General features: G+C 36.7%; 1 protein-coding gene across 1 annotated transcript in view; it reads right to left on the bottom strand.

Annotated features, from left to right (window-relative positions):
- Nucleotides 1-14,031, bottom strand: part of FAM120B (family with sequence similarity 120B) — a 47,038-nt gene that overhangs the window by 19,026 nt on the left and 13,981 nt on the right. Inside the window, exons 4-5 of the mRNA XM_042025185.1 lie at nucleotides 11,584-11,756; nucleotides 7,485-7,577 (exon numbers count right to left, since the gene is read on the bottom strand). Of these exons, the coding sequence (XP_041881119.1) occupies nucleotides 7,485-7,577; nucleotides 11,584-11,756 (266 nt within the window). The remainder of the gene's footprint in view (nucleotides 1-7,484; nucleotides 7,578-11,583; nucleotides 11,757-14,031) is intronic.

The raw sequence follows: 14,031 nt of genomic DNA, 5'->3' as shown, positions 1-14,031 counted from the left end.
CTCCATAAGTCACTAATTTCCTTTGGAGGTAATACACAACTACCTTTACACATTTAGTGTTTATTGTCCCTGTGTGTTCTTTCCTCACGTGTAACACTGGGATTAGAATGTCTTAACAAGTGATGATGTCTTGAGATGCTAAAAAATAATGCTGGTAAGGGATATCATAATGTACTTTTATTGCTTTTCTCTTAACACAGCTCCATTTCTTTATAAAAAGTTCCTTCAACCACATCTCAGCTGTTTCTCAGTGAACATCAAATGAAATAACCCCAAAACAAAGATGAAGTGGAGGAGAATATATGTATGACATCAATATTAATGTTAACATATTAGAAGTTCACATTTACACAGCACTTTTGGCTAAAAAACTTTTATTATTGAGACTACTGGTGCACAACTGTTAGAAGCAAGAACTAAAATACAAGAAAGAACTGAACAATTTGACCAAAGTCATAGAAGAAGCAACAGAGAGGAACTGGACACTGTCTTGACTTTTAACCCCTGGACAATGACCACATCAATCAAGAATACATTTGAAAAGAAAAGGAACAAATCAGCTCTTGGTTGGCCTTGCTGTTTCTCCTATCTTCCAGATGAACATTTCTACATAGTAATTTGAAAACCTCCAGTATGTCCACCAAAGCACTGCAACCATATGCCTATAAATGCATCCACCTCCAAGTGGCTCATTTCAGAAAACATTTTGCTTCTCTGAAGTTACACGCAGCCATCTGCTTCTGCAGGGAAAGCCTGGACAGATGTGCAGCCTGCATTCCTGCTCAGGCGTGACAGAGGCGCGCAGGCAGGTGCAGGCAGCCCCGAGCAGATGACGGGCAGGTGCGCGCGTGCCACCGCTTCCCGACGGCACGCTGCCTTCCCTCCCTGCTCCAGCCCCGGCACGTCACCTGCCCTGGGGCACACAGGTCAGCCCTTAAAGGCAGTGGGGAGCAACCCCACCTACACCACGCCAACACCACCTCCCACCCTCATGGGCTGCTCGCTCCTTCTAGCACACCATATGCAAGGGAGTGAAAACTACTGAACTCAGGAGGAAACATACACTTTGACCAACACAAACTTGGGAGGAAAATGTAATTTGATACTGGAAATATTTATTTTTCCCTCTCTGCAATAAGTTATCTCTGACTTTCTCAAAGCTGTCAGTTTGCTTGATATTTTGGGAGAGCTTTATTACCCTCACTGCTAATAACTGTGTTTCACTTCCTGCAATATTATTTGGCATGGATTAAAAATTAACAGTAATTTTGTTATCTGAAATTCCAGAGTGTCTTTTAACTTAAGCATCCTGAAATATTCTTTAAGCTATATACAGTCTAAAAGCAATTTATAACTGAAACATTGCTGCTATTTCCATGTTGCTGAAACCTTGCTAATAATGAGCTACAAGACAGTAGAGGGGAAAACTCACAGAAATGCACAGCAAACTTACACAATTATGGAGAAAAATGCAAGACCATCTTCCCCAAAGGAATAAAAATCCTCTTTTTAAGACCCTTGCTCAAAACCTTGCTCAACATTTTCTCCCTGGGCAAACTGAATCCATTTAAACAAACAAATTTTTTTCACAAGGTAGAAGAGATGACCTACAACTCAGCTCTCTACAACTACCTGAAAGGAGGCTGTAGTGAGGTGGGGGTTTGGTCTCTTCTGCCGTTTCTCAAGTGAAAGGACAAGAGAAAAATGGCCTTAAGAGGCACCAGGAGAGATACAGATTAGATAATAGAAAATTTTTTTTCACTGCATGACTGGTTAGGCACTGGAGTAAGTTGCCCAGGGAGGTGGTGAAGTCACCATCTCTGGAAGTGTTCAAAAAGCAACTGAAGGTAGCACTTGAGGATGTTATTTAGGGGTGAATATGGTGGTGCTGGGTTGATGGTTGGACTAGATGACCTTGAAGGTCTCTTCCAAACTTGACAATTCTGTGATCTAGTTATGCTGTGGTTTGCATTTGTGCCAATGATATATAATAGAATTCACACGGCTATGTGAATTCTGATACTGGAGCTAATGTCAACTGCAAAAAATGTTCAGGGAAATAGACTCTAGTAATACAAATAAATATAGCAAATTTTGTCAAGAAGAAAATGGGGAGAGTAGGGCAGAACACCAATCTTGTCTGCAAATTGAATAAGTTAATTAAGCCTAAGATTTTTTTTTAATATGCTTCTGAACGAACAGCAGCAAAAAAGGTAGAGCCAGTTGTTGGTGGATTCAGACAACTTTCTTCAGAACTTCAAAAGATGCTTATGAAAATAGACACAAATTTAGAAATGGGTCTTTGAAAAGCGCTGTAAACAGTAAGTAACTTCAGCTCCTGACACATAATTGTATTTGCACTAATGCTTGACCCATGTAAGTGGACTGGAACTGTTCTATTTGGACTGGTTCATTTAAGACTATCTTAAGTCAGACTATCAGAAGAATATTTCTAATTTTGAACAGGGACTGAACCAATCCCAGCTTGAAATCACATCCCATACTGCTGCACTTTAGTTCCAGATTAGCCCAGAACACAGAGAAAACCTAAAGACCGCAGATGAGAACATGGGCTGGGAAGCAATGCCAAGATCAGCAAATCACCTCAATCCCCCCCGTTCTCTACCACCTGTCAGTTGCAATCTCGTCTATAATTTTTAAAACACTTTTGACAGATGCAAATTTTGAGGGAATATAAACCCTGATCCAGTAAAGCATCTGGGAATGCACTCAAATTCCATTTTAGTTAATACTAATGTACATGACAGAAGCACGTCCTTTGTATATAAGAAGGGTTCATCCGTAGGATCTTTACAATATTCTTACTTGCATTTTATGTTTTACTCAATCCAACTAGACTTCAAGCAAATATTAATTAGGAAACAGTCACAAAGACACAATAAACATACACTTCCTGGGGGGGGGAAAGATTTTTTTCAACAATCATATTTTGAAAAATACAGACACCTCTCAAAGGTTGTTTGGGGTCTGTTTGAAAAATATCACATGTAATGGCATTGACAAACATAGCTTGGCTTGCCAAATACATCAGGAGATTTAAATTATTGAATGTCCAGAATCTGAGTATTATTTATGCTTTTCTGCCTGCACAGCATAGGAAAAAAAATACAGAATAGATGTAGCAATGTCCTTCTTTAAATCTGAGGGATCCTAACCAAGACACCTACACTCTTACCTACGACTCTAAAACAAACTGCTATTTTAAATGGATGTGGCTAAGTATCCCTCAGGAAAATATTCAGAGAAAAATACCTTGTGTAATATTGGTGTAACACCAAGGTAAACCAAGGTATAAAACCAAGGTAATCTTGCTTCCATGACACTGTACAATGAAAAATACCCAAAAGTTCTGTGCAACTAAAATTCTTGCTAAAGCTATTTCCAGCTTGCAAACTAGTTAACTACTTTGCTGAGTATTTATTATTATTATTCCAAAAGCTAATTAAATAATACCTAATACAGATTGTGTGAGAGTTCATTTGCAGTCAAGTTGCAGACTCTCTGAGTCTTATAATTTCAGATCTAAAATGATTGTGCTTGTTTCATATCATTAATAATTTTAAATAAGAAAAAGCTCTTTAAAAATTGAAGGAATATACTTTAGTGCTTGACTGTCTTATACCTCAGATGCAGCCAAACTGCTCCTTTTACAAGTGGTACAAAAGATGTTATCACTCTTAAGCAGATATTCTGGCATAATGGGACATTTTAGGGCAAAGCTATAAAGGGTTTGCAAGTGCTCTAAATCCCAGCAGTGATGTATATACCCACCCATGTACCTGCTATTAACTTGGATTTCCTATTTTCTGACATAGATTTCACTTCTAAAATCATTTATCAGGACCCAAAATTCATCTACCAATTTCCAGTTTGTACTTCCTTTTTAACCAAATTTTTCCATCTCATCTTTGGTCACAACTTTCAGAAAAGACGTGACTCACAGCTTTACACCTCCAACACAAATTTTTCATATAGTCAAATATTTAGAGCAATCTTAGAAAAAATGTAATTGTGTTTACAAGTCATTATGGGTTTTCTTGTTTAGGCAGTATTTTACATGCATTAGTGGTGAAAGCTGACCTGTAATTGCACTTGTAAACAACCAGGGCCAGCACAATATAAGAAACAAAACTGGAAGCATGACTGCTGGTGCCTCTTTTTCTCTGCAATGGCCTCAAAGTTCGACTGATGGCTCTCTGGGCTTTTTGCCAACACCACACACCAAATTAAAATAGAAAGAAGGGAAATAGACAACCTGGGGTCCAAAATTTAATTCTGACCTTATGTATAAGCTCTATGGGAGACTTGGGCAAAGTAGAATACTAATCTACCATATAAGGGGGGCAGCACAAGAAAACAAGAAAAAATCTAACCAGAAAAATGTCTTTTCTATGGTGTGCACATTTTGGTATTTTGAAACCATCGATCTTGAAAAATAATCAAATCTTCATGTATAAACATAATGTTATTCTCAGAAAGTAATATTTAATGTACAGTGTAGTTACATGTCCACAGCCCACTTTCTTTCAGCATGAGATAAACTATATTTTTTATGGCTTTAACCCACTATATTCAAACCATAGACATTTCTGTTTCATAGACTTGTGGGTTTATGGATCTCATTAACTATGAAATATGGACAGCATATTAGAAAGTAGATTTGAAAGTGAAGGCTGAAAGGCTCTCTTCATTCCATGAGAACAGGCTCTATTTATATTTTCTCTCATATTTCATGGTGGAAGTTAAGTATTCTTCTGCTAGAACGTACTTGCTAATGGACTTCTTTACAGAAAGAGGGAATTTTTTAATCAAATTAATGTTCTTTACAGAATTGGTTACAAGAAATAAACATTTTTTCTACTTCAAATAACACTATCATGTTAAGTCCAAAATGGCAGATGAGAAAATATCTTCATAAAATTTTGCAGATGCTGATTAATTTTACCATAACTTCCTTGAAAACTCTGTGATTAAGTTGTTTCTAGGGATCACTTTTAACATTTCAATGGAAAATAAAAAGTATGGTAAACAGATTAAACTCTGTTCCTGACTTCCTACTATAAACTCCATTTATTAATTAACTATGTACTAGTATAAGTCATTGCTCTCGGATCCTTTGATTTTAAACACAAATATCTAGAAAATTAAGCTGTTAAATACCTATTGATACCCCACTCACCAACTATTAAAATAACTCAGTAACTCTGTTGAGCATAACTCAATTTTGTAAAATGACTAAATAAACACAGCAATGAGTAAAAACAGTTTAGGCTATTCTGAGATAGGATCTTGAAAATTAGATGCTTGAATGATAATTCTCAGAGAGACTGCTTTATTGATCATTATTCTTAGAATATTTGTATAAGATATTCTATTCATTTAGTCTCCTGCCCTTTCAAGAGAAAATTCCCAGGACATTATTAAGTTCTCTGTTCTTGATACAGCTTGACAAGACACAGATACACATACAACTGAGAAACAGCAACTTTTTTCCACAGGGAAATTCAGGTCATCAAAACACAGGAAATGAAGTTAATTTGAAGGCAATGAGGGAAAGTTTTGAAACTCTTATTTATGTATTCACAACCTCAGAAGAGAAAGAGACCAAAATCTTTCCTCATTATTCCCTTCAGAACAATTTATTCTGGCTCAAACTATTACCAAAGGCACTACCGTGAATTTTGATAGAATAAGACAAGGAGCTGATCTACCAAGTAGCCTGATACAAACCATTTCAGCTACGTTACATGATCTTTTGTTGGTTTCTAGCACAGCAGAAGGCATTGTGGGACAGTGCATGAAGTGCTTTTACACGCAGTAGGGGGACATAACTTTGGAAAGGACTTGCCAGTGGCACGCAGAAGTCAATTCCAACAACACTCTGTCCATTCCATAGAGTGGTACATGACACAGTGTAAGACCAGCTTCACACTTCATGTACTTTTGTGTGCACAGCTGACCAGCCAGAAGCCTTGTGGGTAAGTAATAATTTTGTGAACAACTTTGAACCAGTACAATGCTGATAAGTAGCACACATTGATTAATATTACGTGTTTGGATGCAGATTTATATTTTCAAAGAGCCACGACACAAATGAATCACACAAAGACCTCTAACTCAAGCGGAATAAACTTTGAAGCACTTTAGAAATTTATTTAACAATCCCTGTAAGTGCATCTACAAACAAGTTGTTTCAACACCCCCTGCTTAGGCTTGATTTCCTTTATTCTTTTGCTGAGTGACTGCCATGCAGGCTTGATGAAGTACTGATCCTCACAATGTTGAGTGCAACACTGTGTGCAGTAATGTACCTGACAGAAATAAATCCTACATTTAATAAATCCTGCTGTTTTCCATATTGCCTTCATGTCATTGCTTCTCTTCTGTTACACAGATCTAACACTCGATCTACAGCTACAAAACAAATTTGTGATGAGTTTGAAAAAACTTATAGAAGCCTGGACTTCACTTGTTACAAGGAATCAAATAATGGAACTGGAATCACACTAGTTTTGCTATTTTGGTACTTGTGTGCTAGAAACAAATGGATAGTAACAGGAGTGTTACCTTGAGATCAACAAAAAGTACTTTCAAAATTGTCTCATGGACTGCTCAAAGAAACAGGGAATTTATTGGAAATATAAGCAAGATTTACAGAATAAAGATATGTTAAGGTTCTAACCACTTCTAAGTCTTTCCCACTTAGTTTGCAGAAACCCACCACTCAAACAGCCATTGGCATGTGGGGTCTGTGCTGTACACTGCTAATACTTTGATTACAATTTCAGGCTATGAATTTGAAAATACTCTTGCATAATTTCATATGCAGGAAGAACTATTTAAATGGTTCTTCTGCAATAACCATCTTCAATCCACGTGTGAAAAGGCAGAAGCTAAGAAAGGAAAAAACAGATTTGCATGGAGTATATGTAAAATATTTAAAAGAACTTCTGCAGAGTTACAGAACAGTGTAATCCTAATGGTTTTTCCCTGCAGTGAGTCACATTAGGTAACTTTTTTCTGGTTAGGTTTACACTGTTTATATTCTCCCTCAAGCAGCAATACCAAAATTTAATTTAATCTAGTGGTTTTCATACAACCTATGGCCAAAACTAAAATCCTCCTCAGTAAAAAAAACTGAAGCAATGTTGTAAGACAGGGTTCACTGTTACCAATTTTTCATCAGATGGAAGTTTGGAAGCTAAGGAAGGAAGAAATCTGAGACTAATTTGCTCACTCTAGGACTGCAACCACTAGAAAATGTCCGTTCCATTTTAATTTCTTGTGTGATTAACAAATATAAGCATTCACATGAAATGTAGCACATTAAAAGCCTATATATTTTCCATGACCCCTAGCTCCTATATCTGTAAAAAAAATTAATGTAGAATGATTTACCCCTAGAATATTTATCATAATGTTACCATGAGTATTTTATGCTACACAATTATTCCAGTCCATACCTGCAGGCCTGTCAGTTGAGCTGCTGACTTCCCTTTGAGGCAGAGAATGAGTGCCAGAAATGCATTTAAGTCCTCCAGAGAGAGGCTACTGACCTAAAACAGACAAAAAATTAACATATTATCTGAAGGCTCTGAAGAGGAGCTTTCTGAAAATTGAATCCTCTTGTTCAAGCACATCCAACTTAGAACAGTGACCTCATGTAATGATGACCACCGTGAATGCATCATCTAGGAAAACACACAGGGAACAAAATACTTTCTTTCACAGCTTGAATGAAGTGCATACCCCAACACTTGTGTATAGTGCATACACATGGACTTCCACACACCAAACAAAATGCCCACCCTTCATATATTCCCTTCTCCACTTCCCTTGGAGTTTCTTAATAACAGGAAATTTCTCCCTCTCTGTAACATCAAGCATAGTAAAAAAAAAAAGAATTAAAAAAAATTACTCTGTAATCAAGACACAGGATAAAAACCACCTCAATGAGCCACAGACACAACGACCATTAGGATTTTCTAAAAATGCTTACACATTTATCTGTGAGAAATTTCAAAAATATTCTAAAATATTTCAATTACCTATTTTAACCTAAACTTCAGGATTTATCAAAACATATTTGATTTCTTTCAGATTTTAGGGCTGCATATGGAAGCAGGGAAAACTCAAAACAAAAACCTGAAATGTTCAAGTGGGGAAACAGAAATGACAATTCCAAATTTACATAACAGTTTACTTCTATCAGCAAAGGAGGAATGGGCACTTTTTCTGCTGTGAAAAAGGGTTTTGAGATTTTGCAGAGGCATGTGATCAGCTCAGAAGAAAGACAGCACCTTGAGACCAGCTGGGATGATTCCATGACAGTGCCAGTCGAGTTCTAATCCTTTCCCTCCTCTTATGAAACACTATAGATTATACATGTGCACCAAGACCTCATATCTGTTACAACTGTCGAGGACATACAGAGAGCTCCAAAGTGAGATCCATAAAGCATTACAAATTCTTATCAATTGGAGCTTGAGGAAAGGTTTCTCTTGCAAAATGTGGAAATGTGCATTGTGGGCCTACAGAACACTTAAGAGGCTGCCTAAAACTCTGCATTGCCTTTCTTTTAACAGGTTGAATATGGGGAAATATTGCATTTCAGTCCAGTAAGAGTTTCTATTTAGTGACAGATAAAATGGAGAGAAAAATTTAAAAGAAAGTATTGATGTAAATCAACAGGGAAAAGAAGCACTAAGAGGCCATCTATAATTATGTCATTCATTTTTTGCGTTAGAAGGAGTGACCCATTCTTTCCTCCTCAGGATAAAAATCATTCAACCACTATTCAGAAATACTTTTTTTTTTTTAAATCAGGCCCTACTGCTTGTCCCACTGTAAAATACTTTCCCCTCTATGATGCTGTTAAATCTTGCATAAAGCACAAGAATGTGATATCAGAAACATTTTAAGCTTTGAAAATGCTCCTTGGTATTCATTAACTCCACCTGTCTGCTAAGATCTGATAATGGCCCTACTTTACCCTGTAATTCGAGCCAGGTGTCACCTTTGTGTAGATGGCAACAAGAGAGGTTTACTAAACCTGCACATTTTATACACTGAAATAACAAAAAGTGACTTTTATCTACAAAACAATTCTTAATACTTGCACAATTTTGTCCTAAGAAAAGGAAATCAAAGATTGATTGCAAGTACAACAGCAAGAAAATGCCCCTAAAAGAGCAGATCAGCCAAAAATGCTTATGAATGTAAAAACACTTCTTTAGAGAAATATTTTATTCAGTAATCAAACTTGGTGACTTACCACAATCCCACTGTCAGATTTATTCCAAAACTGTTAGAGATTGAAAGAGAAAACTTCCCCTTTGTCTGGAGGCTTCAGTTTGATTTGAACTCATTCCCACCTTTCCCAACTTTAAAGACAGACCTAATGTTTCGTAATTTTTTTCACTATTTTTGTTCCTAATTTGGAGAATATTCAAAAGGTACCATGGAAAAAGATATTTTTCATATAAACGCTTTTTTTACATAGTTAATGTTTGTTTATTGGAATTTTTTCTCTTTCAAAAAATTCATCTAAAGTTTTCATCAAATACTTGCACATACATTCCGAGGAAACCAGATGGGTTGGTCAGTGTGCTGGTTCCTGTAAAACTCTTATTTTTAGCTTAGATTAAATGATTAGTAATGAAATTTTTAAGAAGTTTATTCTCCCTCACACGAGCTGAAGGAAGACTTGAGGCCTGCCTCAAGGCAACCTACACTTTTCTCAACTTGAATAATTTCTGAGGAAACAATTCACCTTCCTTCTCTAATAAAAATTTAAGACTAAAGTGTAAAGACAAGAGTCAGGTCACAGTTAGACAAGCTTTGTTTTCTCAGCTATAAAACAAATGGAAGCAATATGGCCAGCTCAAAGCATGGCTACTGACACTCCTGCCCTCATGTTTTCCTCTCAAACATCCCAAGAGAACAAACAGACAATATAGAGAAATAATCAAAGTTTAAAATAACTCAGCAATGAAAAACATTTTACTCCAAATTGATTCCCTAGTCTAGTTCACGGGGTAGATTGTATCAGTGCAACTCAGTGGGCAGAAGAGAATCAGGAAAATGGGGCAGTTCTTGAGAAGCTGGCACTGCCATGAAAAGCCTTCCATCAAACGGAGCCCTTTGCATGATCTCTCCACTGTTATTCCTGTTGAAAGCAAGAGCTGTAAACTCTTCTCTGTTTATAACAGTAGCCATTGGATTATAAGTTCTGAAAACCATTTTCCTGACAAGCTTTTTTTTTCTTTCTATTTTATTAATATCCTGTGATCAAAGTTCAGTAAATCCACATTTCTGTAGGTGTTCCATCCTGTTACTCCTCTTCTTAATCCCACTAAAGAAACCCTTCTCAAATGATTTAGTTATCATGCTATGAAAGGGTGCACAGAATAACTAAATAAATAAGTGAAATAGTGATAAATGAAACTGCATTTTCATATCCAAATAGGAAGAACACTTCAAGTATGTTAAAAGGTAGGTACATGATATATATCTTGCTGACTTCAAACTGCAAGGCATGAAATGAAGTTTAGTAAGTATTATCTTCAAAAAATTTTCAATTTGTATTCTGTAATACAAAAATTAAAGAAAAAAAGACCTATATGGATCATTTGTGTAGTTCCCATATGTACTTCCTCAATATGTCATCTAAGTTTGAGTAAACACATGAAGGGAAATGAAAGGAAAAGTCAGGGAGAACTTGTTTTCATGTATCACACACCAGTACAAGTCTGTTATTGAGGAAAGTGAAATCTAAAAAAGCAAAACAAAAGACAAAATGCAGTTCAGTTTAAGTACAAGTGAAGCTGAGCTTATCAGATTAGATAAAAGCATAATTTGCTCTTCCTCAGAGAGGAAAATCTGCTTGTGAGATCACCATTTGAAATGTGGCAAGTCCAGACAATATATGAAATACCTAAGAGAAAAGTAAATAATGAAGCAATATTGTATTTAATCTTGTGTCCCTTTTTATTACAATTCAGGTAGCCTGCAGGTTGCCAAGTATTTGGAATTATAACAGAAATGCTATCTAATGATCCCCTATTACTCAGAATTTAATGAGAAGAGCCATATCATCAATTCTGGCTTTAAAATTAGTAGACTGACAAGATGCTGTGAAAAAGTAGTGAAAGCTGACTACATATTTATACTGTTTGCACAGCCTACACAGTCACCTGAGGGAATGTCTCCTTTTGATGACATGAAGGAAACACAAAAGGAGCAACTTTAATTTACAAACAGGTCCCAAGGAGCAGGGGAAATCCTCAGTTTATACTCTCTCTGCTAGACTGCCCAAGGGGTTTTGTCATGGGCATGTGAGTTATGATTAGCTACTAAAAACTCCAAGTATTTCTTGAACAGGATGGTGCACGTTAAGCGGAGTAATTAAAATTACTGTAATGCAGTACGATTATATTTGATCAGCTATGCCTACAGTAAGGATTAAGAGAAATGCCCAGCACAGGCTAGCAAAAACCAGTTTATTTGTCCTTCGTATCTATCAGGGCTGACAGCTGAGGAAAAAGCAACTGTCCCTCTTACCTGCATCATCAGATAGGCCAGCAAGCAGCAGAATCCTGCAACAGGTGCTTCCAGAGCTTGGAGTTCTTCCATCCCATCTTGAAGGTAAAAGCATGCCAGAAATGTACTATACCGTTGCTTTTCCACGTCAGGCCCTTTGGCAAGCCACAGTGTTTTCAAATTAGGTGTTCCACCTACAAAAGAAATCCATTATTTTATTTTGGCAGCAACAAGATAAAACATGTCGACCTCATTACAATCTGAAAGGAAATGAGTGATCTGCTCTTGGCACTTGCAAGGACCACAGAGTCAAAAATAAAATGTATTTGACAAAACTTGCATACGAAAAAAAAAATTAACAAAAAAAAAAGGCCTGTAATTGAAATAAAATTTATTGAATATAGTCGTGTTTAAGCAGAGTGGACTGAACTTAATTCTTACAATAGCACAGACAACCTTGAGACAGCAGGCATTTAACCTATGCAAGGGCAAAGTTTGCCTACAAGTGCGTTCATTCCCTTGGCGATCCACAGGATTAAAAGAGGCTCACTTCATCACAAAACAGTGATTCGGCAGAGAACGACCAGATCTGTTTCTTCTCTCTCTCCCAGACTTAACATACCAGGGGTCCCCGAAGGATCCTCACACGGTCTCCCTCATGGTCACCTGTTCTAATGAACACACTGGTCACCTGTGCTGCTTGGTGGGGCTCACGCATCCTCCACCAGGCACTGTGTGGGCATGCCTGCTCTGCAGCACGCTCCCTTCCCGCTTGGGAACAAAAACCCAGGCGATCTGGTATTTTTCACGTCCTAGGCTACTGTATGAAACGCTGTTGCAAACACACAAAAGAACTGTCATCAGTTATGAATAATGTATCTTTCCAGACTTTCTCTAGTCTCATTCACACTTGTCTCTAAATCCTTAATATTTACCCCATGCTGCCATCTCCCAGCTTGTGACACGTGTGGGCTAATGCAAAATTTGCTCCTCATTTAAATTACATTTAATCTGCTATCAAAATAAACACTAATGCACGTGAAATAACAGAACAGCTAACTGGTTATGCCTGAGAATCTCAATAAAAGACAGAATCGTACCATAAAGTATGGCTGCTTCTGTAGTTAAATAAAACGAGGTGTGAATTTTAAATGTAGACTAATTAAGCTACATTTGGTAACACCTTTTCCTTTTTTATGTGACATGCAGCAGCTGCAGACCAGTTAGGAACACTTGGTGATAATAAATGGTTAAAGTGACAAGGTGCTGAAATCTACATAGATGATGTTTATTTAGCCAGGAAAGCCCATTAACCAAATGGCACTAATTCTTTGGAGAGGGAAAACTAGAAGAAAAGTTAGTATTTTCTTTCTTTATCTCCCTGATGGATGTTTCCTTTACTATTTTTAAGACTAACTCTCTTGTCAAAAGTTTTAACCATAAAAAGAACTACTATCATACCATCCATAAGTTTCTAACCTTATTTCTATGGGAAATGTATTATTGAGAAAAAATACCAGTTGCTGGACTGGAGGTAGAAATGCAGGTAAGAGATAACACAAATAGTGGCAGTGTGTGGAGTAGTACAGACAGCACAGTAAGACCCACATTACTGGTTTTGATATTGGTTAATTGCTGCCTTAGGAAAAAAAAGAACAGCAGAGACTGACTTCCAGGAAAAAAATCAAATATAACATGTATGAAACCAAAACAGAGCCAACTTTTCCTACCAAGGCTAAGCAACGCTGATGTGTGAGACAATCTGTACATGGGTAAACTCAAATAGTTTTGATGGTTTCTGTATACAAGGAGATATACCAAGAATCAGTTAAAAGGAAAGTTCTCTTTTGTATCCAGGGGCATACCTATTAATAGAAATCCTTCTTTCTCCAGAGTAAAACCAGTAACTGCATCAATATTCAAGATTGTAGATCTATATTGAGAGAGCTCAACAAAAAATTCGAGACATCTCTTCCACAAACAGTTTCTTACACTTTCAGAAACATCTACTTGTGCCTGGGGAAAAAGAGGTACTGATAGATCATGAGTTATTTACTCTGGGAAAGGAAACTTGATGCTGTCTCGTTTTGGAACACACCAATGAAAGGCGCTCTGTCAATGTGTGTAAATCATGATCATATTCATTCAATTGAAAAGAACCATTCCAGAAGGAAGAAAGAGACACAGACAATGCAAGCAAGCACAGATGCTAATTCATGCTAATTGTCTCTCCAAAAAAAAAAAAAAAATATATATATACCTAATACATACTATATTTTAAACGTATTTTAAGTTATCCTCTTACTTAGTACCCTGACTTTAGGATTCAATATTTCATTTCTAAAACAAAGCTATCATTCAATCCATCACCTGCAACCTTTCCAGATGCAAAGCACTTCTGCTGTTTTATACACACACAAAAAGTTAGCAGGAATTCTACTTATTTTTTAAAAATCAATGCAAAATCTA

The sequence above is a fragment of the Corvus kubaryi genome, unplaced genomic scaffold (assembly GCF_017639235.1).
Source record: "Corvus kubaryi isolate FWS band 111438036 unplaced genomic scaffold, C.kubaryi_AGA036_p1.0 37266, whole genome shotgun sequence".
NCBI classification, from domain to species: domain Eukaryota; kingdom Metazoa; phylum Chordata; class Aves; order Passeriformes; family Corvidae; genus Corvus; species Corvus kubaryi.
This window is presented reverse-complemented; position numbering and strand designations above follow the sequence as displayed.